This window comes from Enoplosus armatus, chromosome 13 (assembly GCF_043641665.1).
Source record: "Enoplosus armatus isolate fEnoArm2 chromosome 13, fEnoArm2.hap1, whole genome shotgun sequence".
Taxonomy (NCBI): domain Eukaryota; kingdom Metazoa; phylum Chordata; class Actinopteri; order Centrarchiformes; family Enoplosidae; genus Enoplosus; species Enoplosus armatus.
The window spans coordinates 21309145-21336680 of record NC_092192.1 but is presented as its reverse complement, the minus strand read 5'-3'; the positions used below and the strand labels follow the sequence as shown (position 1 = coordinate 21336680).

The 27536-nt window shown below is 44.8% G+C and overlaps 2 protein-coding genes across 2 annotated transcripts; one reads left to right on the top strand and one right to left on the bottom strand.

Moving 5' to 3' along the window:
- Positions 1-318: 318 nt before the first annotated feature.
- samsn1b (SAM domain, SH3 domain and nuclear localisation signals 1b) lies at positions 319-5926 on the top strand. The gene is made up of 6 exons (XM_070917713.1): positions 319-380; positions 2538-2670; positions 2952-3103; positions 4930-5118; positions 5233-5383; positions 5748-5926. Exons 1-6 carry the CDS (start codon positions 351-353, stop codon positions 5924-5926), a joined length of 834 nt encoding a protein of 277 aa, XP_070773814.1. The 5' UTR covers positions 319-350.
- A 1614-nt stretch (positions 5927-7540) lies between these two features.
- gdpd5a (glycerophosphodiester phosphodiesterase domain containing 5a) lies at positions 7541-26320 on the bottom strand. The gene is made up of 17 exons (XM_070917382.1): positions 26222-26320; positions 21939-22113; positions 17136-17239; positions 16798-16891; positions 16639-16698; positions 16435-16533; positions 15572-15665; positions 15231-15376; positions 13277-13359; positions 12875-13025; positions 12102-12323; positions 11721-11866; positions 10909-11056; positions 10390-10472; positions 9652-9666; positions 9280-9392; positions 7541-8509 (listed from the first exon to the last, which is right to left on the bottom strand). Exons 2-17 carry the CDS (start codon positions 22053-22055, stop codon positions 8418-8420), a joined length of 1767 nt encoding a protein of 588 aa, XP_070773483.1. The 5' UTR covers positions 22056-22113; positions 26222-26320; the 3' UTR covers positions 7541-8417.
- Between the last annotated feature and the right edge of the window lie 1216 nt (positions 26321-27536).

The window sequence follows — 27536 nt, the reverse complement described above, 5'->3', positions numbered from 1 at the left end:
AATATAGATAAGCAGATGATAAAAATTAAGCAGTAAGCTGTAAAAAATACAATAGTACAAGGTCAGTGCAGCATGATCATCCAAATACCAGCTATAATATTTTGACTCGGGATAAAAAAAAAAAACATCTAAGAACTGTATGGCTGCCAGGGTTTAACCTAATTCCGAACACAAATGATAAACAGGGAATAAACACACAGTGTTTATGTTGTTGGGTCACAGGGAGAACATACACACAGGCAGATAATATGCCCATCTGTCGCCAGAAAACACACATTTTAATCTCTCTTTTACCCAAACAGTTGACCAGATTTGGGAGATTTGACGTCTTCAGACAGCACTCGCCTTTAATGAAACCGCAGGATAATGGACGCTCTCTGGTAAGAGATCCAGTCCCCTCAATCTGCCAGCTTGACCGTCCAGGAATTTCACTTTCTCAGACATCCTCCACACCACGACAAATCCGCACAATACGCGAACGTACGCCAATGCGTGTTTGGCAGCCGTGGGGGAGCGCTCTATTTGGGGTGTGTTTTGTTTTGAAAGCAAAAGCAGGAGCAGATTGTTGAGCCGAGAAAAAAGTGGCGCTTCAGAGGAGGGAGATGGAGACCTCATCAAAAAAGTGACAGGGAGCACGTCAAGGCCTCACCAGAGAGAACACTGACAGCCGTCGTTGTGCAAAGCTCACGTTAATACGACCAGTTTTAAGTTTGCTGTGGTTCACACCTAATGAAATAACACCTGTCACCAACCAAACACAGCTGTCAGCCGCACACCTGCCCTGCCAGACTGCCAACAATCTTAGGCCACTTTAGAGAAAGGGCTTCACAGACTGTTGAAAGCACTGCAGGGACTGACAGAGCAACGTGCACCTCATCTGGTTAACCTGGTTTAAAACATGGGCTAACACAAGTACGACTTATATTTTAGATATCAACAATGCGTGTTCACCAGTAATAATTACAATGTGGCTGTTTGTCTGATAATTTGAGATATTTCCAAATGTATTTTTGCTTTACTTTTGAGATATATCAAATGACTTCCCGCCATTTTACCAGATCTCGACTATAGACATTTGCAAGTCGTGAATCATGAATGAATTACAATTCTGGGTAGCACTTCATAATAAGGGTGGAAAACACACGCTTAAGTGATGCATAACTAATGTCATGATGATTTCAAACATGAATAAATCATGAATATATCATGCATTCCTGTTGCTCACTGTTCAAACAAACCCATTCATGCGTGTGTCCACTAACCCGTAAATGTGTCACCTTCTTTAATTTAGCCACAATTCGGTAACACTATATAATGACGGTAAAAAACACATGTTTAACACGTTCCTTTTGCACGCCACAAAGAAATGATGAAGTCACTATGAGTGTATGTGATTAGTTAACACTCATCCATTAATAAATATTAATTCTCAGTTACTTCATACTGTACATTATATTGATTTGCCTCCAGACTAGCTGGAAAATATGATTATGTTTTAACAACGTTAGCCATGTAGCTGTAGGGGTGGCAGCGTCGGTTCAGAAACATGTAGATCTGGTTCTTTGACCACCGTTGTGTTTTGTGTTTTGTACCCTTGTTATCTAATTGCGATGATCTATTAAGTGTTAACTAATCACATAAACTCATACTGACTTGATCTTTTCTCAATGGGGAGTAACAGAAATGCGTGACGCATCTGCATGAAATCATCATGATTTATGCATTTGTTAAGTTTATGCTTTGCACCATCATTGTTAAATTGTGAGTACTCAAAATAAATAATTAAAGATTTCTTAAATTTCTGCTTTGACAAGTCAAAAATAAAATATCATAAATGCATTGTTAGACTAGTCATAAATGACATCTTTAATGTGATTCTCATCAGCTATTAGGAGATAAGACTGTTGCCATAATATCACATATGTACACGACCAGTGTGTACCTGTGGCATGTTAAGTTGTCCTCTAGTCTTTAGAAAGGTGCAGATGATATGTATGCAGTTTAGTAAAAAAACAAACAAGAATGCCTGTTTGGGGCTCTTCTCTTTCTTTAGGAGCGTCTGACAGAACCCAATCAAATCAGATCATATTTAATAAGCTAAGCTAAGCTAAGCGTAAGCCGCATACCAGTGCAGTTTAAGTGCAGCCCATCCAGAATCTTACACTTCAAAAACTGCACTTTGATGGACTGATGCAAATATGGTCCGTCCACGGTGTGAAAGTCCCCGTCCAGGAAGAGGAAGTGAAAAGCTGAGCACAGGTAGTTGGGGATTAAGCTCACCACACACCTCCTAGGGTCTCAGCTATAAAAAGCTACGGCAACTCCTGCAGGATTAAGTATTTTGCTTGCCAGAGGAGCTGCGTGTCCCAGCATAAACTGGGAGACTGAGCTGCTCCATCACATGAGGAATCAAAACACAGCAGCTTAGGGCCCTGACTCAGCTTTCTGGTCGGTTAGCTCTCTCTATTGTGCGCCTGTAGCGAAAGATAACGAATGAAGGCTGAATGAAAATGTGGCTTGGTGTTTTTATTGTGCAGAATGGAAACGCGCAGAAGGATGGAGCGGAGAAGAGGGAAGTTGGTGGCGGAGGACGGTTTACAAAAGGGCGCAGGCGGTCCAGTAACTCTCTGGAAAGCCTCTACAGCCTCAACAGTGGACAAAGCTCCTCAAGTAAGCACCTTCAGGCACGGCGCCAAGTGTACTCCTCACGCCACAACCTGATGAATTATGCAAACCATGCTCGTACGCTCAAGCATCATGTTACTCCCCTTTAGATGCACTAATTTGTCGTGCCACAGTAACCCCTGACAAGTCAAAAACCAAAACCTCCACTCAGACTCGGGATGTCTTATTATTGACGCGTGGATGGCTCAATTAGAGAACGGCAGAACTGAACGCAGCAATTAGCTCGTCCCCTTATTGAACCCTCTTGTTTGTCCGCTGTTCCCCAGGTGGAGTCACCAGTGGGTCCGGCTGCTCCAGTAACAGAGACAGCCTGAGGCTGGAGGAGGATCTATTGTACACAAGACAGTTCCGCGGCAGAGCCAGAGTCCACACGGACTTTGTGCCAAGTCCATATGACACAGAATCCCTCAAACTCAAGGTAAACAAGTCTGGAAAGTAAATGGTAATGAGATAAACTGTATTGCTGTATTGTTATTGTATTGCAGGGGGGGGGGGGGGGGGGGGGGCTGGACTGCTGAAAGGTTTTAGGATGACAATTACTGCTGTTTTTAACCATGCTACCTGCGTGGCTCTAGGGATGGCGATGTCGGCCGGTCTGCTTTGTTTGTTCCAGACTTAAATCATCAAGCACTTGATAGATTGCCATGTCCATTCTGTACAGACATTCACGGTCCCCAAAACATGAATCCTACAGACTTCAGTGACCATTGTATTGGCAATGAAACAATCTCTTCCTAATAAGCTGTGAGTAATAGGCGGATAAAATTCACGGTCCTCATTGGAAATGTGTTCAAAAGTTTATCGGACTCTTATATGAAGATTCAGTTAGTCCAATAAAGTGGATATCTTCCAAAGTTGCTGTCATCTCAGTGTAAAATACACTCTTATGTTTCCCTGGAATGTTTCCTCGTTGAGCAAAAAGACGGGAATTGACACTGTGACGACTGTAACTTTGGAAGATATCCACTTAGTTTGTCTAATTAATGACTTGAGACCTCATAGCTTTAGATAAGATTTTTTTGCACGAGGGGAGGCCTGTGGATTTTGACCCCCATCACTTACATTGGAAGCATATTAGGAAGGGGTCTCTTGATGATTACAACAAGCACAACCTGTTTCAGATGTGTCCTGCAAAACTAATGACATTCCCATCAGCCCCAGCTGTACTTTGCGTTTAGTGCTAATAAGCAAACGTTAGCATGCGAACACGCTAGACCATATGTGTCAAACTCAAGGCCCGCGGGCCAAATGTGGCCCGCCACGTGATTTTATGTGGCCCGCGAGAGCTTAAAAGGTCTGAGTGTCTAAAAATAAATAGGTCAAAAGAGTGCTTTGACCAAAAACTACATTTCCCACAATGCCTGTCGACTATGATACCCGCGAAGTGACGGCTCACCGCCAATGGGTGGTGGGTAATGGGTATTTATTGTGTTATTTTTCTGAGTTTTTTCGGAGTTATTTATTATGTTATTTTTCTTCATTCACTTGGATAGTTTGATCCATGATTGATGGAGTTATGTGGGTTTCATAAGCTGACAAATTAAAAGGATTTATGTTATAACAGAGCAACAAACAAACATATTTTTTCTATGCAACTGCAATGTTTGTGACTTGAATAAGTAATAAATTCAGAGTTATTTAACATTAAGGAGTAGTTACATTTATTTTACATTACATTCGATTACATTTAGTTACATTTATAAGTTACATCTGGCCCTTTGAGGACAGTCATTACGCTGATGTGGCCCTCGGTGAAAATGAGTTCGACACCCCTGCGCTAGACTAAGATGGTGAACGTGGTTACACCCACTGAACATCAGCATGTTAGCATTTTCATTGTGAGCCTGTTAGCTGTTAGCTGTTGTTAGCATTGAACGCAATGCAGCGCTGCAGCTTCACAGAGCCGTTAGCGTAGCCGTAGACTCTTGCTAATAAATGGCCGCTTTGCCTCAACATATCAGTCTTATTGTATTTGTATTAGTGCCTGCTAACACAAATATTGATTATATAAATATAATATATAATTCATATAATATGAATCATTTTGTATTTGCTGTATTTTGATGATAGTATTTAGCATTAATTGTACTAGTGGTAATAGTGTTTGTGTCGTCCTGCCCAGGGAGCGCAAATGGAAAGTAGCTACATTTGGTACAAACATCTCTTCTCTGTGTATAAGATGGACGTGTTTTTGTACATGGTCCCTGGCCAAATAAATGTAATAACGCTTGAACTTTAATTCAGGTGGGGGATGTGATTGACATCATCGCCAAGCCCCCCATGGGAATATGGACGGGCATGCTGAACGGCAGAATGGGCAATTTCAAGTTCATTTACGTGGAAGTGCTAACAGAGGAGAGTCGCGATACACAAGCCCACAGAATGAGACAGAAATCAACTGTCCAGGAAGTGTTAAGGCGCCTCAGTTTGGAGGTATTTTGTTCTTATGTGTGTTTTGGACTGATCTGAATGCAGCAACAATCGTCTTCCGTACAAGAGGGCGTTCTTTCAGCTTCTGACTGGCGTTTCTTCCACTTGCGTCTCTAGGAGTATTCCTCGTCTCTGCAGCTGAACGGTTACCAAACAGTGGACGACTTGATGAGGCTGAGGGAGCATCACCTGACGGAGCTGAATGTGACGGATCCAGAGCACAGGCATCGTCTGCTCGCCGCTGTCGACTCCCTGCAGCAACTGCTCTGTGAGTAATGGGAAAACCCAGAAAAGGTCACCCAAGGACGGTGTCATCACACACACATTCTGTGACGTGATAAAAGCGGAAAACAGATATGCTGAGACGAAAGGAAAGGGGACAAGTGATGTTGCACCTCATGTAGATAAGACTGGGAGGGTATCCGGGCCTCTGCTAAAGAGGTTAAGGATAACAGGATAACCCCAAAGAGTGTTTCTGAGAATAGAGCAGGACACACGAGGATTGTAGCTGCAGACAGGTAGGCCACTGAGCCTTAACGCGCAGGAATAATGGCTGTAAAGGATTACTCACTGCTCATCCATTCCACTCTGTGACAGTACATTCAGCCGACCCCGTCTTCTCCGCTTTACAGCAGATAGTCAGTCGGAGAACGAGGCCAATCAGGAGGCCAAGACCCCCAGCGAGAACACGAAGGCAGATATGAACAACTGCCCGAGAGACTCCGGCTGCCACCTGCCATCTGACACCAGCGCAGAGGACGCGGACCTCCACTGTATCTCTGAATACCCTCTACCAGCTGAGACAACATAATGTATTCTTTATGTCGTTGTCCTGTTTTGTTCCTCATGTCGCTGTTTAAATGACTTAGGAAGCAAAAGCGTCATTTCTGACCAAGTCCAACAACATTCCCACGCTGCGCCTTTACCACAGCTAATCCTCAACTCCACTGCTGGACGAATTGTAACATTATCATTTGTCTCCTGAAATAAAAGATTTGATGAATCTGTTTTCTTTTCAGCGTGAACGTATTTTATTTTGGCTCGTGACAGACATCAGAGACGATCACCGTGAAATGTAGAACCGCACACACATTACAGTGGAGTCAGCCGACAACAGTTATTTTCATTCGAGATTTAAGATATTCTGCCAGTTATTTTCTTGGTTAATTGATGAATTGTTTGGTCTGTAATAGAAATAGTGAGAAAAACACAGAGACCACGATGACAATCAACCAACAATCCAAAAGATTTTCAAAATAATATAAAATGAATATAAAAACAGCAAAAATTGCATTTGAAAAGCTGGAATCTGTGAATTAATAGTAAAGTTAATTAAGCCATAAATCGCTTATCAAAAATGCTGCCGATTAAGTTTCTGTATATCAACTAATCGATTTATAGTATCAGCTCTACAGATTCATCATTTTGATACTACTCAGCGTAATAATGTCATAATATGATGCATATTGACGCTGCTGCTGAAACATTTTATACAATGTATAAAGAGTTGAGTAAGACTCCATATTTATTAGGGATGTGATCTACCTGAAGTTGCTTGTTATTATTTGGGGGGGGGGAAAAGAGAGAGATGAAAAGTACAGCACGAGGATGTAGAAATATATTTCACAATTAATTATATCGAGGAATATTAGGTTAGAAAATACAACATTTGCCTGATTGAATGTGACCTCCGGTATAAAGCGTGACCACCTCTCGCCTTCTGTCCGAATACAGATGCAGATACAGATGCAGATACACCTCTAATATTTACTAACAGTGTTCGGAGCAGCGAACACGACTGCAATCACAGTAACAAAGTGTTGTGCATCCATGTGATTCTTAGTTCCAGTTACACAGTCATTAGTTTTGCAGGTATTAGGTCATAAACCGAAGTCAACTAAAGACACATTTGACCTGATGAAAAGTCAGAGTGTAGCAGACAAACATTCTGTGGTGGTGCCTGCTGTTGTTTCCCCTTTCCCCAGCTCATCTCGGCCGGATGTTAATTGGCGGGTTACTCAGATCACCTGTTGCTCAGGGGGTGGGGGACTGGCTCCTAAATGATAACTGAGAGCAGCTTGGTGCGTTCACCTCTCGACGGCCCTTTCTTGGTGGGGGAATGGGACACCCAGGGCATTCTGATCCTTCCTCGACTTACTGCACACATCATTTTAGCAGATGTGACCAAGTCTGCCTCTTTGGGCCTGCTGTGTTTTGTTTGTCTGTGATTTCAAGCGTTCTGGAGCCTAGTTTGAGTGAACATTAAAAAGACCACCTGCATTAGGGTTTATCCTGGTGCTGTGCTGTGCAGGAGCGTTTACTTGCCTGATGGCAGCCTGTAGTATTCTATCTATTTTATCTATTGTAAGTGAATCCAAGATTTGTTTTTTTGATTTATTTGTTCTTCCACAAAAGACAGCCTGCGCATTTTTCAAAGAGAAAATATCACTTTTATTGAACAGTCGACACGTCTGCAGCTAAAAGTATCGCTGGAACTTCTGTACCCCTATTATTCAACTAGAAGACAAAAAAAAATATTCAACAATATTCTACCAGTCCATTAATTTAACGAAAAGGCAGCCATGTGAAAGTTGCGATAGCTAAGATGACTATAAAGTAAATCGATCATGGCATGACAGAAAAGAGGCAGAAAAAAAAAAAAAGAGAGATTAGAACACTGACCACAATATATTCTCAAAACTCCCCCAAACCAACCCCAACACAAAATATACAATAGATATGTCCAAACCATTGAAAAAAAATAATAAAAACATGTGAAACGACTCATATTTACATCCATAATACAGGACACTACGCAGCCCATTTCCTCTGTTATAAAACAACAGTGAAGTAAATGACGTGGAAAGATACGACGTTACAGCCATCTCGAAGCCAACAGGCCGAGCAGAGACGACTTCTTCTTCTCATGGTAGTCAGATGGATTTCACCAGAGGCTCCAAAAAGACGATGTTTCTACATTCAAATGTGGCGCTTTTAAGCGTTTTGAAAAAACTAATTCCAGTTTCATCCGGTCAGTGGAGTCAGTCCAGGTAGAAATGCCCACTGGTTAGCTAACCCCTTCTGCGATGACAGCATAGACACACACCAGCGAACACGTTGACGCTCCACGCTAACTTTCTGCATAAATGTAGAACACTGAAAGCAATTTTAAAGGTAAAGGGTGGACTCATTTTGAGGGATGTGGCTAAGACTGGCAGTCTGATGTCGGCCACGTAGACAAAACCTTCATTCTTCAGTGTTTTCCTCCGACGTTTTCCAGCTGAGGCAGTGTGTTGTTGTGTTCAGCGACTGAGGCCTCCGTGAGAGTATGTCACATAGCCGTTCTCAGGATACAGAGAAAGCTCCTCTGTGCTGCTGAGCCCATTGTTGAGCTCTGAAAGAGACGGCAGAGAAATGGTTGACGAACAGGGACACGTTTTGATGTACTTGATTTAGCTGGAAATGATATATATATATATATATATATATATATGTACTGGACCATCAGATCTGTTTTCCACTGACCTCAATGTAAATAGGTGAACTATTCACACTTAAACTATTCATGCGAGTACTGTAAAAGCCACCATGTGAAGAATTCAAAAATACCCAACTTTGGCACCCCCAAGTGGTAGTGGCATAATACTCTACACTCCGCCCATAACTCCGACAATAACACAAAACAGTAAAACAGTTATGATTTACTGAATTTGGCACAGACTTGCAGTTGTTTATGTTATTGGAAGAAATACGTATTGATTCTTGGTGTATGTACGCGTGTCAGTAAGTGTGTCGTGTATTCATGTATGCGCGACCAGAGGGAACACGCAGGTATGTATGGGAGGTAGGAACAAAAGAGAGAATGAATTATTAAGAACATTAAGGAGGACATAAAAGGGAAAGAGAAGAGAGGTTCCGCAGCCATGTCAGATATGCGTTGTTTTTATGATATTCGTCTCATTTTGATGAAATGGATTTTTAGATATGAAGTGAGAGGCAGCCGTGGAGGTTCTGCCATAACTGCGTGGCGTTTGGACGTGAATAGCGATGTTACAGCTGAGTCCAGCATGTCACATCATCAGCTGCAGAACCAGCTGCTAGACGCAACATCTGGACTGTGTGTTCAGTGTGGGGTTAGAGCACTCCACGTGTGAATGTAGTCACCTGAGAATATGAGCTTCTCCTTCATGATGTTGACGTCCCGACTGGACCGACGGGCCACGGCGCTCAGCATGATCTGCTCCGGGTTATAGTTCTGCATCCCGCTCATCCTCCACCTGTCACAGATACCAGCCATTACGACGTTACATTACATTAAATCGTATAAATCAATAGTTCAATGGTGCCAGCCAGGGCCTTCAAGATACAGATGCACGTAAAATAATACATTTAATGGAATGTACATTCATAAAAAAAGGAGGTAAACTGGCACAGGAAAGGAAAGGACGGAGTCGGCCTTGAGGTGTCGGGCAGGAAAAGAACAAGGAGGACGGACAAGGAGGCAGAAACAAAGGGCAAGGCAGTCGCAGCAGTTACCTGATCATATGATAGCTGACAGATGCCAGGGGGCAGCGGAGGAAGGTTGCATGCAGATCAGGCAGAGCACAGGACAAAGTAAGAATGTCAAAGGAGACAGAGACAGAGAGAGAGAGGGAGGACAGAGAGGACAAAGAGAGGTTATAGCACGGAGGAGAAACACGGAAACATCCAGAAGACCAAAAAGCAGGAAACAAAAGAACAAAACAGAATAAGAGAGAGAAGAGCAGAATGAACCGTCAGTGTAGAGGAAGCAGACTGGACAAGAAAAACGCTTCGACACCTTCAGCTTCTTCACGTCTGACATGTTGTTAACATATTGTAATCAATGTGTGTAATGTAATCAAAATGCTATTTGTCCAGGTTTGGAGATGCCCAACCCTGCAGAATAAAAGTGGCGGTGTTGGTATTTAAAATAAATGTTTTTTATTTCAATACTGCGAGCGGCACAAATTAAATTGCATCCGATGTGCATCATTTGTACAGTTAGACTATCTAGTAATTCGCAAGACAAAAGACTAGAGGAAAGCCTGAAAAAAATAATATATGTTGTTGAATATGTTTTTTTCTCTGCTTTCCTGTCCAGGGTTAGGAACAACTGAACTAAATGAACCTATATGTCACAAATGATGTACCACAAATTAAATGCATGCTTCATTGCGAGCGCTTCAAGTGCAATGGTGCTCATTTAGAATAAATACCTATGTGTTGAATGACAGGTGCTTAGAATGCACTTACTTCTGAAAACAGAAAATCCCTATGACTACGGCGAGGGAGACCAGATCCGAAGTGATCCAGATGAAGTCGTAAGCATTCTGGCTCTGCGAGACAAACAGAAAACAGAACAGTAGTTTCCAGTCAACACCAGCGGAGGTCACCATTACCGTGCGTGTCTCCTGAAGCGAACACAAGGCCCTGACTAAGGCGAAAGCCTGCTGGACAGCTGCTTTTGAACCTTCAGATCCGTGCCCTTGTCTCAGCCTGTCTCGGACTCTTTCCCAGGGTCCTGTTGTTCTCCAACGCCACGCTGAGCTAAAAGTCTGCCGCTGAGCTCCCTCGTATCTCCCCGCGTCCTTGCCCTCGAGTCTTGCTGGGCCCTCGTCAGTCTCTGTCCTCTCTCCTGCTGTCCTCTCGTCTCGCTGCGTGACCTTGTCTGCGTCTGTGTGTGTGTGTGTGTGTGTGTGTGTGTGTGTGTGTGTGTGTGTGTGTGTGTGTGTGTGGTGTGAGATGAGAGACAGAGCGAGGAGAGCTGTTTACCATGAGCCAGATGGGGTAAGGCACCTTTCGGAGGACTTGGGGGGCATCAGAGGACACAGAAGGCACCCCGCTACACCACAGAATGGAGTAGAGCCAGGGCTCATTCACCGGGTAGACAGTCACACTCACATTATTGGCCAGGTACTCCCTGAGGAAAAGAAAAACACACGTCACAGCACTCTGCACGAACACCACCCTTCAGCAACACCACTGTCCCTTTCAGTGTGCTGTGTATCAGAAATGCACGCATATTCAAACCCTACAATTTTTCATCTAAAGATGCAAAAGTGTGAGCGTCCCCGACGAAGGCAAAGTATGTGTTTAAAGGATCACAGCGGTGTCATTTTGAGATGCAACAAAGGGCCCCCGAAAACGTCTTACTGCGAGTGGTGGGGTCCCACGTGAACACGCGGTTTTGGTCATTCACAGGAGTGATTTCCAGTATTTCCCTTTTTGTGCTCTTCTCGCCACTCCGAAGTTACCGCGGCTCAATTGGGGAAAGGCGATGTCGCGCGTGTCCACGCACCGATCAGAGTTTAACAATCTGGTGATCGTCGCTGTGACGTTTGACACGTTAGATCAAGTTTTTGACTGCTAACAAGTACAAGTACTTACTTAAGTTCTTTTTATGAACAGTACCTTTTTGATTTGTGCTCATTCAGTGACGAATATTTAACGGTGTAGAGAAATTCACATTCCCAAATTTGCTAAATGATTCCTTGGCTTGCTCAGATGTTTAAGCTCCCTCTCATCTCCTTCATGGTCTGCTTGGGCACCGTCCTTGTTGCCTAGCAGCAGACGCTTGCTCTTACTGTATGTCTTTGTGGCTGGCCTCGCCGTAGTGGAGGGTCAGGCTGGTTATCCCCCTCTGCCGCATCTCTTCCACCGACAGCTTCTCATTCGTGGCCTGCTGAAGCCCCCGCACCCTCCCCCTGTCCGTGTCGGGGGTCCACGTCACCTGGCACAAACACATATGACATGGAAAGACCCTGATCAGGCAGAGTGTAGTGTGGGCTTCACATCCAGAGATGTTACACTTTCACAGTAAAAAGAAGGTGCCACTTGTAGAATTCAAAATATTAATATAATGTTGGCAAATAAGGTATAAGATACCTTGGTATGCAGTTACAAGCCTACAAGCAGCACCTTTTAAGTAATCAAAGGATTATTATAGAGGGACCTACAGTCCTCACCCTCTTCTGGGAAATCCCTGCCTTCTGCACAGCCCACAGCGTGTCCATGAACCAGTTCCGGGAGCGCGGGTGCTCCGGCGGAGGCTTGCGGATGTTGAGCAGCGCCGAGCAGTTGGCCCTGGCCGCCAGACGCAGCATTTCCACCAGACTGCAAACCGTCTGGTTGCCTATTCTGCTCCGGTCCCTCGCTGTCAGGGTGTCTACTGTCCAGTAGGGGTCGCTCTGAAAGCAACGGAGGCAGGCAGACGCTGAGATGTGACACACACTGTGTTCTCCTGAAGAGTGGTTAATACAACACGAGGAACAACTGGCATATTCTAAATGGAGGTATATGCAGCTAATTTGTGGATTCTATGTTTTATGACTTTTAGATCCGAACCCTGACCCTATATATGATTTCTTTTGTCTTAGAATTGCTATTCTATTGAAAACAAACCAAAGCTTCTGCACACTTCATTACCCAGGCACACATGTTGTTTTGGTCCCAGAGACCTTCATCCTCAAAATGTTAGCAGTTTTTGTTTTTGGTTTTAACATGTTTTACTGTTAAAAACTGTAGATTTCACTACATTTTATACACAAAAAAAAATTCCTTGCATCACATTCTAAATACAATTTCACCACTGTCCATAGAGTTGTGGCAGACAATCCACCGTCCTGCATCATTCCTCCAGGAATCCTTCAAATCCCTAAAGGACTTTCGTTTGTAGCAGCTGAATATGGTGAACGACGTGGAAGATCAGAGTTAGCCGTGGTGAAGTGGACTTCAGTACCTCCAGAAACCACTGGCCTGCGTTTAGAGAGCGGATCTCTGTCCAGTTGAAGAAGGAGGCGTCATCGTACTGTCTGGCTGGAAAGACCTTTCTAACGTCTGTGGTCCGCCTCACGGTGCGGTCTCGCATGAGGAAGGGGACCCCGTCCACACTGGAAGAGACGTGGTCAGAAAATGCGCTGGTAATCATCCGACATCGCTTCACTCAACGACAGGACACCAGGTTGTGTAAAGAAATCGCACAATATTTTGCTGCATCTCTCTCATGAAATATCAATGTCTCCACCAAACAGCCTACGGCATGTGTCGGCTCTGGGGTCTATATGTGGAACTTCAGAGCACGCTAAGTTCATTAAATATATATAACCCAGGATTCAAATGTTATTAATGTGTGACTAATAACCTGATGGTGACGTCTGCCTCCAGGGAGCTGGCTCCGTGCTGCAGGGCTCTGTTAAAGGACACCATGGTGTTTTCTGGAGCCAGCTAGAGCAGAGGAGACAGACAGACAGACAGGAGGACTACCGTCAGTCACTGTGTGTACAAAACACACATCAAGGTGACGAGAATATAAAGCAAGAATCCCATAAATCATCCAAAGCAAACAATTATCACAGAAAATACTACATCGAAAAAGTATAAAACAGTAATAAATCATTTGCCCAAAACAGTTTCATCAACAAATACAAACTACAGAATTTGTATTGATACCTACAGCAGGACGTTTATTTAAAAAGTGGGATCTATTAATCATACTTCCAGCCGTAACCACTTACAAAACAGGTTTAAGGTCAAAATCTGAGTTCAAGCCCTCAGCTGATAGCCTTTTAAAAAGGGTCAAGGGTAAAGATATAGAATGCATCTCTTTTCAGGACGATGTTGTTGCGGCCCCCCTCCTGGGGATTTTTCGATCCCACTGTGTCTCAGTGTAGATGGACTGAGCCTTGCTCTGTGAAGTTAAACTCATCTTAGGGAGCTCTCAGTGCAGGCTTGTAGAGTCTGATTTTTTTGACATGTGCAATATAAAGAATCGTTATGCCATAGAAATATATAATTTCCATGGAAACAGCGAGTAAAAATTGCAGTAACTACAAAACAGAGAGAGAAACAAACGAAGATTAACAGATTACCAGCCGACTAAGTCAACTTCGGCTCTCCCAAGTGAGAGCTAGCTGGTTGGTAGCCATGGCTAGCCTCTGCGGAAACTACATGCCACTTGTTGACTGTTCCCTTGTTGTTTTGTGTAATTGAAAAACATCCATTTTGATGAACCAACATCTTGGTTAGTTCCTTTGTTATTCAACATGATCCTGAGAACTATGACCTGTAGAATATACACAAATCTGCTTTATTTCCTTCAACAAACTCGATAATAAATGGACAAAATGGCTTGTGTTCTGTGAAAATTGACAGACCGTATTTGCATTTTGAAAGTCTTCTGGAAGTCCTACAGGAATGATTTAATGAAGATCAGCCTTAAAAAAAAACTGCATAACGTGAAGGCAGCACGACCCCTTTTTCTTGACTTCACTGCTTCTGTGTTTGCTCTCTGGTTAGTGGGGCAGAATACATTACAATACAGTTCCCAGTAGGTTGGCAGAAAAACAACAAAAGAGCTCTGACGTCCAGTGAATGGATCTCCATATTTCTGATGATGCATGCTCTTTGACTGGTGTGGTTTCAATGCACGTCTATACAATCTCTGTCTATCACTATAGGTATGTACATGCATGTTTCCCAGCTGAGGGATGGGAGTATTGCCAGTAATACCTAAGTACGATGGCACTGCGTTGATGCTTTTAGTCATAAAAACAACATACAACGCACACTCATTTATCCAAAGGCTTTTGGTCAGCTCAGGTACATTACAGAGAGGCTTTTGTGATTTGTGTGTGTGTGTGTGTGTGTGTGTGTGTGCCTTTAGAGAGCAGGGAAACACAGCTCTGAACATCCCTGTACATTTGTTTATAGCTAGTCATCTGGAACAGTATTTGCTTGCCCAGCTGTGAAATGACAGTTCAGTGTGCTCACTGAGCCTAATAACAGAGCAGGCTCACGTACTGTAGCTGTACGCCACTCCGCTGTGTCCAATGTAGTGCAGAGGCACGCACACACACTCGTACACTTGTACTACATACAAGTTAAAATATATCAATTGATCCGTCAGCATGGGATGCTGATGTAACATTTCTTAAGAGGAGGAATGATCACAAAAACGTATTCAAAACGTCGGCCATTTTGCCGCTTTTATCCAGAGTATCGGCGGTAAGTGTGACGTGTCCCCCACAGAGCTGCTCACCATCCGCCTGAACAGTTAACTGCATCAGACGGCGAGTTCTGGCAAATCACCAACTCACCATGGGAGCTCCCCGTCGACCAATGATGTCTGGTCGGGGTTTGAGGCTGTGGCGGTCCATGATGCAGGGGCAGTTGAACGTGAGCGGTGCCAAATAGAGAGCCAGGAGGATGATGACGTAGACCAGCAACATCATCACCTGGAAATCTAAGAGTGTGGGGAGGGGGGGGGGGGGGGGGGGGGGTTAGTAGAATTGGTAATCTGTCTGGAAATGCCTGAAAATTCAGACAATTACAGGAAAGTCACTGAAATCAACATAGAGTTAAACACGGCACTACATTCTTTTCAAAGACAAAGAAATCGAAAGTGGCGATGATCTTGAAACAACGAGTCAGCACTTACTGGATCTCTCTCTGCGGACCACGTATCCGGCGACCAACCAGCTGATAGCTGTGACTGTTGCCAGGGCTCCAATGTGCAGGAAGGGGGCTGTGGACTGGCAACAAAACACAAATATAGAAATGTGCACCGTACTAGGGGTTGATATGGTTGTTGGTCGGTGCTGTGTCGTTGGTAAGGTTAATTCACTTTCAGTAATTCAGTGGCCATTTTTAGACAGGAAGCCTTATCAGCGCAAACACACATCATGCAGCATTTTGGTTCAACTGCCATTAATAGGTACACGATGTCAGTTTAGACGGGATTTAAATGACTGATACCTCTCTTATATCTGTCCATTAAATAAGCTAAATCCAGCAGCTGGTTACCTTAGCTTAGCATAAAGAGAGGAAGTAGGGAGGGAACAGCTAGCTTGCCTAAATCTGCCCAACAGCACCATAAAAGCTCACTAAGTGGTGTTTTTTTCCCTACTTCTTGGCTGGGAGCAGTGACTTCACTTCTGTATGCTAAGCTAAGCTAACTGGCTGCTGCTTCATATTTAATGGACAGATATGACAGTGGTACCAATCTTCTCATCTAACGGTCAGCTGAGATTTCTAGCTGTCAGAACTCTTCATTTGTACTGTATCGGGCACTAACCCACTTTAAATCCCTAATTCAAAGGATGAATTGATGTCCCTTTATGGAAAGGGCCATCATATCCAGTTAATTCAGTTGCAATTTATTACACCTACCTTTAACTGTCACCATTATATACTGTATGTAATGATGAGTCAAAAAGTGGAGAACTAAATGGGTAAAAACACAACAGCAAAAACAAAACATGCAGTAAGCTTATTATCACGCCATTGTGATTGTAGACCAACCTGCAGGGACACAAGCAGGATGTCCCACTCGTCTCCCCATACGTCATCGACAGAGATGACACCAGAGATAGTGGTGAGCAGCGTAGCCAACACTCCAATCTGCAGAGACCAGACGGACAATGAGGATTTCACAAGTGTGTGTGTGTGTGTGTGTTTGTGTGGAGCAAATCCATGTCCAAACGTTTAAGATGTAAATCACAGCACCTTGTGAACCCAGTAGAGGTTCAGCTGCTGGCCCAGGGATATATGGAAAAGTGCTAAAATCTGAAAAAGAAAGCAAGATTCAGTGAGTTATATATATATATATATATATATATATATATATAATATATATATAAGAAAAGGTCTGAGAAAGGCCGTTACCATTAAGAATGTGATGTAGCTGAAGCCCACGGTGGTGGATGCGAGGATGGGGATCGTCTCATCCTTCCACTCTCCAGAGCGGTTGTATACTGACCTGGGGTGTGAAAAGGTAAGGTGTGACTGATCTATATCGACGGGAAGACCAAGAGCCTACTATACAGTGGCATTAGTTCTCCATACTCATACAGTCATGCAGGCGGGTTTGGTTGCCCCCCCCTCCCCCCCTGCTGCGGTATGGTCAGCACCCCGCTGTTCACACACAGCCTCATCTGAAACTAGCTCCATCCTTATTAAACAGCTTTTAAGTTACGGTCACAGGAGAGGGATAACTGACTCACCAGTTGAACTCGTTGAAATCATTTTGAGCCACCAACCAGAAGTACGCCCAAAAGAGAAGCAGAAGGAAAGAGCTGCACAGGATGATGAACCATGTACACTCCCACTGTGAGGGGAAATACAAGCCAACATGAACAGAATGCGGACAATAGGAAGAGTTTGTTCATCCAGCTCTGAGAAGAAAATAATAAAACAACATTTTTATATCAGCAGTCAACCACATGTGGCCAAAAAGCAGCTAAGACAGGTTTAAAGTTCTTTAAATCAATTCTCACGACAGATTTACAAGACAATGAAGTTTGCTCGTAATTAATTCTATAATTTTATCAGTAATGGTCAAACCCATTTGGGAACTACAGTAGTTAAAGGCTTTCTCAGCTATATATTTAAAAGCAAAATGCTATTTCCGCTTGTTTCTTTGGTGATATGTGGCCATTGCTACTTTTCAATCAAGCATTCCCTTGAATTTTCCCTTGGTTTGAGATTCTGTTGGCGGAACTCTTTGGTTTGTCTGTTCGGTCCGGGTGACTATCACTCCTCAGGCTAACTACCCAGTCTGCTGATAATGACTTCCTGTAATTCCTGCATGCCACTACAAAGCAAAAAAACCCAGATGTTTAGAATAGCATATGCACAAGTGTGAGTGTTGCTACTTATCTCGTGACCAGGTTTTTAACCCCTCACTGTGCAGTCTTCTGGCTTGACATGTGGGACAAAGGTATAGGGGAGAGCTTGAGCAGCAGTCAAGGACTCCTCCCTTCAGTAGTTAACAGGATTAGGAGCTAATGCCATGTGAAGTGGAGGTGTAGCGTATGATAGGCCAACCAACAGATCCTGTTGCGCATTGATCAGCTTTGCCCCCACACTGTGCCTGGACTCACCGTTTCCAGCGGCTTATGTAAGACGTTGGGAGATAATTAGAGGCGTGTGTAGGTAAAGAGCAACGACACAGGACGACTGGTGAAAGGTTTCACTTTTAGCGGGGGAATGGTGAGGGCATGAATACACACACACACACACACACACACACACACACACACACCAGGGAATTAACCCGACGCAGCCAGGAACAACATGCCAGCAGAAGTGAGGATATGACGAGTACCAGTGGCTGTTTTTAATTGGTTTAGCAGCTACCTGGAGGTCAGGTGACTGTACATGGCTGTGAGGCACTGAGCCAGAGTCACGTTGTCAATTTACCTCGACCTCCAAACAACAGCGGAAACAGCATTCCTAGATATGAGCCACTTTTATGGACTCCACAATTATTCACAGAAACTTCCACAGAATTTCCAATTTCCCACACTTCCATGGATGAACTAAGTCAGACCGCTTTCCCAAAATGTGTGACTTATGATGTGATTCCGCCCTGGTTTTCTGCATCCACGCATTGGAGGGAAACATCTGGACGCCACCGTAAAATAAATTCTAGTTCTCAGTATTTCTTAAAAAGAGTCGTCAGGTTATAAACCTCCCTGATATATCCTCATTTTCCCAGAGAAATTAACCAGATTCCAGATGAATGTTCTTTTATTTAAAATTCTCCTCTGTTTATTTGTATGCCTCCTCCAGAGACGGGCCATTCGGTAGATGAGGATTCCAGTTTCAGGCGGGGGTTCGCCAGTGGTGTCAGAGAAAGGTGGTGACTAACAGGTCAAGTGATCTCCTTGTTGAAGAAAACGATGGTGAGGAGAAGCCTGCTCCTCGGCAGCTGCTGTCAGTTCCCTTTAGCGAGACATTCAATACTCTACTGCCCCAGCTGGGGCTGTCTAATCTGCCTCCACCAGCAGGGACCGCCCCTGAATAGAAGTGGGCAATGTGGATTTTCTGTCGCAGTAAATATATCACAACAAAATAGTTTGTGATTTTGTAGATTAGACAAACCAACACTAAACAAACTGTCATGAATACTAGCCTGAAACTCAGTTTTACTCAAGGAAAGTAGTTGAAGGGGATCTACAAAATGGCACACTTCATCGGTCCGTCCAAAGCGTGGTAGTTACCTCCACATCACACCTCCCTACCTTTAGCGGGCCACTCTCGCTGTGCGGCACGAGTCGTTTTCAGGGGAGCTGCGTGAGATCTGACACTTTTCTGTGAGCGCTACACGGCCTGCAAAGGCCATCTCTCCAATTAGAACTGCCAACTTCTGACAGCGCTCATAAATCCTGATCTACGTGCTGACTTTCACCCATGTGACGGGCCTCTCCCTCCATCTTTCCTCTGCTGATCAACACTGTACGGAATGGCCTGTATCGAACCACGTCAGCGTCGGCTGAACATGGACAGTGATGAAGCAAGGTCACGCGGGTGTGTTCAGGGTAAGAAGAGAAAATGCGACAGCTGGAGGATAATAATGCAGTATGCAGGCAGAAAAAAGTGGAACTTTGGCTCACTAGTTAATGGAAATGATCTGAATGCTCTATGGAGTCCTATGTTGCATGCTGTACGTTGCACCGTCAAAATGTTTAACAGAAAAAAAGGAGGTAAATAATTCATGGGAAGGTGAAAAAATATTATAAAAACCTGCATTCATTTATATTTTGACCCCCTGGGGGCTGCAGAACGAGCTGTGCACTGATATTATAGACGGATATTATCATTTTATTGTAAGTTGATTTGGCAAACATGTTGCCTATTCACACGTCCAGCAGACACTAGCATTCATTTGGAGTCCAGGTAAACGTAGGTCCAATATTCACCTACTCCTTTAGCTCTGTTTTCTCCTTTGAGAAATGATCTGGCTCCTTAACTGGTAGACGTTCCGCTTTCTTCGCCAGCGCCTCGCTCACTTATGTCTGCCTGTCGCTTGGTGCTGGGCAGGTGGTGGTGTGTCACAACGGTTCGCTGCCCGCAGTGTCTGAAAACAAGGCTGACGAGAGCGGTGAGAGAGGACCCGAACAGTTCAGCTGCGGGCCGTAAAAAAACAAAACAACGAGCTGAAAGGTGCTAAATCGCTCTGTAGAGATGAGGGGACCTGCAGAGTCGGCTGATAATTCTCTGAGGGGTTCATCTCTGCGAGTTAAATGTTGTAATTTCATTCAGTCTTGATATAAAAAAAAAAATATCCATTAATGCAGCTTGCTTTAAATAGTATACACCCTCCATTTCCTTGGAGTAACTGTGTACTGTTGTGGGCCACGATGCCATTATGCAAAGTTTCCACCACCCACACTGACTAAGTGAGAGCAGCAGCAGCGATTCAGAGAACAGAAGAGAGCGTTAAGCCTGAAACCCAAAGAAGCACTGCTGGTGTAATCTGTGCTTACTGATGAAGGACTGTCCTTCGGGAATAAAATCAGTCACATCACTGTGTTGCAGTGTACACAGACAGCGCTTCAGCACATGAATGGTAACCTCTCTGCTTATGTGCGACTACATGAAGCTTTGTAAACGGAGACAGAGAGCGGAAAGGGGCAGCTGTGTGCTTGTACTTTATCCTCTTGGTCAGCACATCATCAGTGCCCGGCTCACACATTCATTAAATGGACTAATTTATGGCCGGGCCACTGGCTCTTTGTGATAAAGAAGACATCCAGCAGCAGTAGCTGTGGCTGCCCAGTGGGTATCCAGCACAGCTGGGTGTCTGGCTCTGCTTCACACATGCAAACACTGCACTGATTCTGTTACTTGCTTTATTGTACGGAGCGTTTTGCTCAGTTACTAGGGCCTGGTCTGCAAGTCACTTAGGAATCCAGTAAAGGAAAATTGGGATGACATGAACTTCTAATGGAAACAGACTTTCTAATTGACGGCAACATATCTGGTTTGAGGACCATATAGATCCATAAATGCACAAAAGAATATGTAATAAAAGACTAAAAACAGTAGCTAAGGAAAAAAAACGATAATTACTGAATGTACGTTGCACCTCGGCTTACGGTGGTGTAGTATTGTGTTGCCTTTCACAAAGCCTGACCTATTTATTTCTTGGCCTTCAGAAGCAGAAAATGGTTCATTTATTGCTGAGGTGTGATCAGGTTTCAGTGCAGCCTCAGCAGGACACTGTGTGGTCTCATTATCACACTGCTGTACAGTAAACCAATGGCCACACACACACACACACACACACACACTCCACTCAGTCTACTTAGCGCTGGAAGACCCCGGCATATGACTAGCAATCGTAGAAAAAGAGATACCTGTTCATCGTTGAGGTACGCGGGATGTACACACATACAGTAGACATATTCTTATCATTATACGCTGTGAGATTGCAACTTCATGCGGTGGTGTAAAACATGTGACAGTCCAGAGGGCTGAGGGCTGAGCTGTAAGCCATGTTCCCACTGAACCAGCATCAGCGTTTAGCAGATGCGCTCTAAACACTGTGGCTGAGACCCCTATGATTAACATAATAACCATGGTTCTGTGCTCCTCCTGAAGCTGCAGCTGAAAGACGTCAGATGTCAGATTCACAGTTTTGTAATTCTTTGATCAGATATTTCATGATTTTAAAATAATAATTGTGGCAAAGTTCTTGTACTGCTGCTTATGCGTTTAACATTTGAGACCTGTGGCTTTCTTTGCTCAGTGAAATGGCTTTTGTAGAAAAAAACATGTTGACCATTCTCAGAGTAAAACAGCTCAAACTCAGTATTGTGTTGGCACTAATACTTAAACACTAACCAGCTGAAGATTTGACAACCAAGATGCATCTACGTACAATAATAATAATAACAGTACTACAGTATTACCATACGGTTGTGACAGTAATAGAAAGTTATTACTATGTTTTTATAATATTTTATATAAATACATTATTATGATAGCCATACTCAATGATGATGATGATGTTGTCTTACCCTGGAGCTGTCGTCTTGGGAACGCTGGTAGCGTTTCCAGCGGCAACCATAGATCCCAGTGACAAAGGACACAAAGACCTGCTTCTCGTAGACCTGTAAGGGTTGGTGTTTCACCATGCTCCTTCAGCCTCAACGCGCCACCAGTCCGTTAACATCCCACACAGGACTGGGAACCCTGAAGAGGACCAGAGCGTTACTAAACAAGAGCAAGCTTTCAAAGAATTAGCTTCAGTCTTTGCACAAACAATTCCATTTTTCATCAAAAGGCCAAGTCACGTCATGTTGCCGAGGTGTATTATTCACAAAACACCGTGTATATGTTGACAGTCCCGGGCCTTGTTTGGAGTGACAACACCCGGGAGAGGAAGTCAACACACTAGTCAATAGTGAGTCATGTCTGGGACGGACATGATAACATGGTACACGCTTTACAGTCACGATCTCAGGATTTATGACTGTGGAAAAGTGGCAAATCGGCATCGGCAGGTAGGTAGCGTCTCTCTGTTGGTATGACTCGATCCTTTACAATCCAGGGGAAAGGAACGAGAGCACGCTGCCCTCAAACTCACTTCTGCCCCAGAGAGCAGCTTGTTGCCTTGGTGGCAGGTAAAAATGTCTTGGCACAGAAGGTGTTGTTTTTCATGGCTCCCTGGAAGAGATGGTGCTGTGCCTTGTCTCCTGCTGCTCAAAAGAGAACTTGTGTCTTTTTTTTTTTTCTTTTTTTTTTACTTTTCTGTATGGAGTAGCTTACAGACAATTCCATACCGAATTATGGAATTACATAATTTTAGCTCATGTGACCTAAAGTATGTTCTTTTTAGATTGTCTAAAAATGAAGCTGGATGCTGGGAATGAGCTCCCTGTCGGAGCGTGTGGCCTTTAGGGACTTTCTGTTTATAAAACTCCTTGGAGCCCTGGTGGCTGACATAACATAATGCTAACTTTTAAATTAGGATCGTTTTGTTTAGCAGTATGGCTCTATGGATGGCAATGTCATTCCGCCACTTTGATCCAGAGTGAAATACCTCAACGACTATTGGATGCATTCCTGGTCCCCAGAGGGTGAATCTTACTACAGTTTTCCTCCAGTGCCGTCATGAGGTTGACATTTTTGCTTCAGAGTGAAATATCTTGACTATCTATTCTTAACTATTGGATGGATTTAAATGTCTACAGATATTCAACGTCCCTAGAGGAGAAATTCTCATGCCTTGGTGCTCCTCCTCCATTTTCATCTAGCGCCACATCCAGGTCGAAGTTTGCCCCGACACTTTGGTTGATGACCAAACTCCATCAACCTCAGCTATACTTTGTGTTGTTAGCATGTTAGCATGCTAAGATGCTAAACTAAGATGGTGAACCTGGTAAATATAACCTAGAAATCAGCATGTCAGCGTCGTCACTGTGAGCATGTTAGCATTTAACTCAAAGCACCAATGTGCTTCAGTACAGCCTCAGAGGGCTGCTCGCATGGCTACAGACTTCATTTTAATTTTGTGAATAATATTCATTGTTGGATTAAATGACTGACTGACAATACTGCAGAGAGGGCTAAGTAAATGTACTTTAAAGTCTTTAAATAACAAGTTCCTAATACAATAGAAAATACAATACAAAATGGTTGGGTATTGTGTGTCACATGCTGTGTGGGGCTGGAGCTTTGTGTCCTTTTCAGGTTCTCTCAGGTGTGAACGTTTGCTAACGTCTTTACAACAACCTCCACAAGGAGGAACTTGTTAACATCCACCTTGCAGAGCTGCATCTTTTGTCTGTTGACCGGTTATTATATGGGAACTCCCAGGCCTGAGGGAGCCTTCTCCTGGACTCCAGGAGTTGGCAGATTCCCAGCATTCACGTCCTGACCCCATCCTCAAACAAGGGCCAACTGGAGCTGAAATCACGGGGGCCTTATTCCAGCCAGGTTGGCCTATTGTCTCGCCGTGGCTTTCGACCAGGGTGCTGTCGTCACAGAGCTGTGTTCATCATGAGGTAAACTGGGGCCAGTCGGTCAGGGTCGAGACTCTTCAGATTTTGAAGAGGAACTGAACTGGAAATATCTCCACATGAATGGCGTCTGCTACAGCATATTCTCATATTCACCTTGCTTTTCCACTGGATGTAAACTGAAGTAAAAGGGAATCGAGCTGACTTGGTCCCTAATGAGGATAAAAGGGACCGTTTCTTGTTTATGTGTGACATCAGGGTTAATGCCATGATAGTCGGGTGTTTTGAAGGAGCCGAGCTGTGCAAAGAACAAAGGCAGCGCTTGTTGCAACACAAAATATCCTAAAAAGAGATCTGAGGGAGGGCGCAACTGTGTTGGGAAAAAACTACATACAAGCATTCCGGGATCCAAGACTCCCATCAACACTTCAACAGAGAAGATGTATCTGCTAATAGAAAATCCGTGCAGCGCAAACCAAAACACCTGCTGGTGGTTTTATACTAGTTGCTTTCTGAAGTTCGCTGCACTGTGTGGGCTGTAAGGAGTCTGCGGTGTTCGCTGATTTGATGGTGCATTTACAGGAGCTAGGAACTGTGCTGTCGATCGGACACTCCAGGAGCAGCATGGTGGTGCAGTGGTTAGCGCCGTTGAGGTTCAATCCCTGGCTCCACCCCCATCATGTCAAAGTGTCCATGAGCAAGACACCGAGCCCTAAGTCGCTCGGTTGCCATCGGTGTGGGTTTAATGTGCCATTTGTGCACAGTATAGGACAAGCCTGAGCGCTGCGCTTGTTATTCACAGCCGCCACATTGCAACTCCGTGAAGAAGAGAGCTCCCCGAATGTCACTGTAATTCACCCTGGTTCACCCGTGCTCCTCTGGCCTCTCCTTCAGCTGGTCTCAGGCCAGTTTCCTCTCGTGACGCTGCCATTTACCTGAGAGGACTTCGCCACTCTCCTCACTGACCTAGATACCGTCGCCACCCCTCCGAGGCCGCAGGCAGGCGCCTCGCTGTGTCAGAGTTGCGTCCAGTGTGGGGTTAGAATTATGCGCTCGTTGAATAATAATACAATAATCCGCTAAGTCTCAGCCAACCAACTGCCACGGAGCTTCTGCCATATCGGTCTATTATTAGCCTTTTATCTCGGTCACAGTCGCTTCTTTCCAGGCTTCCCATCGTTCACTCCTTCATGAAATTTATATATGCATGCATTAATAGTACCCTTAATCTTTCAGTGGATTTAGCCAAAAATAGAGTTTCCATTAGTGCCACACGCTCATTATCCATGCACAGGGGGGGTGGGGGGTGGGGGAGTACGAGGACACAGACTGAAACCAGCGAGTTCACTTCAGCTGGCGTTTGTTTTCCTCGTCGCCCTGTGCCAACCTGCGTCCAACAGGTTGCCCATCAGACACGAGCTTCTGTTCTTGGTTAAAGTGAGACCCCTGTGTTTCCCCGAGCGACACCTGCCAGTTCCGAGGCAGCCCTCTGATTATTATTAAGGATGAGTTCGTGCAAGTGGCTCCGCTTGAAGGCCAGGGTGGAGGCACGGGTGGAGGTGAAAAGTGGTGGTCAGATATGTCTCCCACTAATCCGATTTGGCAGGACAAAAGGGACAGACCAGGGTGATTAAAGCTCGATTCACTCGCTCTGCAGTGATGCTGACGTCGCCACACTCGGATGTCAAGAGAGGTTGTTTCTTTTTTTGTGTGTGTGCAACAGGTCAAGCGACATATTCACGTTCAGTGAAGAAACGGCGCACAGCATGTGGGGACAGCTGAATCAGATGCAGTTTAAAAGTTCATATTTGTAGTAATAATTCACCAGAGAGGTTCAGTGTTTACCCACAAGTTTCAGGCATGATGGGAAATGGAGTCAGGTCAATATAATTCAGTTCAGTGTGTGTGTGTGTGTTCATGTAGCCATTTCTTATTTTTGTGGACTTCCAAACATTGACATTTGCTTTGCAGCTCTGAAGCAGGCCCCACTGACTTATTTATACATATATATATATAGATATATATATCAACCACCATGCAGGAGAACACATGGGAAACTGCCTTTTCTCCATCCAGGTAACGTGTGTGTGTGTGTGTGTGTGTGTGTGTGTGTACCCTCACAGGCAGATGTTGGCATCTGCATCTCTGAAAGAGGGTCTTCAGAAAGAACGTACGAATGCATTCTCGCAGAGGCCCCCAGTCAGGACAGATCACTCACACCAAAGTCCACCAAACTGGTCACAACCCCCCCCCCCCCCCCCCCCCCCCCACACAGTGCCAAGTGACAATGACTGAGATTATATGAGGATAATCCCATGAAGTGCGCACCAACAACTCACCTTGTGTCTTCAGCCTCTTGTGTCCGGGACACTGCTGGAAACCGTCAGAAGCTCCCGGTTAATCAGTTTTTTGTCCGCGGACGTTGACATAACGCGTCGCCTCTTCGCGCTCGGACTTCACGGGCTCACGGGGAGTCCTCAAAGTTACTTTGAGCGGCCAGCGTGAGACCGAGCAACGGCACGCATCCGCCCGCTGTCGACCCCGGCAGCGACGGCGAGCCTCTACCGCGGCGGGCTGAGCGTCTGGGGTGGCTGGACGGACGCTGTAGTGCAGTGAACCGCGGGACAGTATTTCCCCCCACCCTGGACGGAGACGCTACCTTCGGTGCTCACAGAGGAGTTAAAACGCTGCGATCTGTCCTGCGCGGTGTGGGTGGAGCTGCTGCGGGGAGCGCTGCAAGAAATACGCCACCGGAGCAGCTTTCACGCCGAGCGCAGGGCGGACTGATGGGCTGCACTTTTTACAGTGTGTGTGTGTGTGTGTGTGTGTCAGAGGTAGATGGACCTGCTGCTGGACATGGAGGGGGACACAGTGTTGACACAGGGTTTTGTGGTAATTCTGTGCCAAACATTACAGTGTCACTTTTATAATAAGAGGCCCTTTAATAAAGACGCGACTGATGGCTTCAAACCATCCAAACAGTCTGTTTTCACAGCCTGAAATAAAGAATTCACTCCAGTAAAGTGGCAGACTTCTTTTCATTTCCCTCAGGAACCTTCTAGAAACTAGTCAGGACTTCCGTTTTGAAGGTTTCAGACAAACTGATTGACGGACACGATCAGCCTGGACAGTGAGGACAAACCTGTCTCGCGTGCTGGAGTCGAGAGGTGTTTTGAGAGGGTTAAATCAAGTATGTAGCCGGTTTTTGGGTGTGGGTGGAGATCAAAGGGGGGGGGGGGGGGGGGATAAGAGAGAAATAATTTCATTAAACTTCTCTGTGGGAGGGCTGAAGTTACCAAGGAGCGTTGGCATTGGCCCCATCTCTAGGAAATGTTAGTGCTTCCTGGAATTTACCGAGCAGAACGACGAGGGAGGAGGTTTGGATAGGAGTGCCACACTGTGAGGGAGAGTTTCCACTGACAAGAGCTCAAACGCTAAAAGAACAGATGATGTGTGCGCTGCAGAAATTGGGAAAGAGATGTCACAAACGGGATTATTCATTTTCACGGATCCCTACTATTTCACTGCCACTCTGATTCGCAAAAACAGACCGGGAGCCCCGAGAATTAGTAGTTGCTCTTAAACCTGTTTGTCTCCAGGACTCAGGTTCTACATCACTGTGTGAGACCCGGGAGGCCGCGCATTACCGTCACC

What these genes read in the sequence shown, in the direction of transcription:
- samsn1b (XM_070917713.1), top strand. Translation starts at nt 351, where the DNA reads ATGAAACCGCAGGATAATGGACGCTCTCTG. An exon ending in CAGTGGACAAAGCTCCTCAA is followed by an intron (nt 2,671 to 2,951) that starts GTAAGCACCTTC and finishes GCTGTTCCCCAG; the next exon opens with GTGGAGTCACCAGTGGGTCC. An exon ending in TAAGGCGCCTCAGTTTGGAG is followed by an intron (nt 5,119 to 5,232) that starts GTATTTTGTTCT and finishes TTGCGTCTCTAG; the next exon opens with GAGTATTCCTCGTCTCTGCA.
- gdpd5a (XM_070917382.1), bottom strand. Translation starts at nt 22,055, where the DNA reads ATGGTGAAACACCAACCCTTACAGGTCTACGAGAAGCAGGTCTTTGTG. An exon ending in GGTCCGCAGAGAGAGATCCA is followed by an intron (nt 15,377 to 15,571) that starts GTAAGTGCTGAC and finishes CCACACTCTTAG; the next exon opens with ATTTCCAGGTGATGATGTTG. An exon ending in CTTACCCCATCTGGCTCATG is followed by an intron (nt 10,473 to 10,908) that starts GTAAACAGCTCT and finishes TTTGTCTCGCAG; the next exon opens with AGCCAGAATGCTTACGACTT.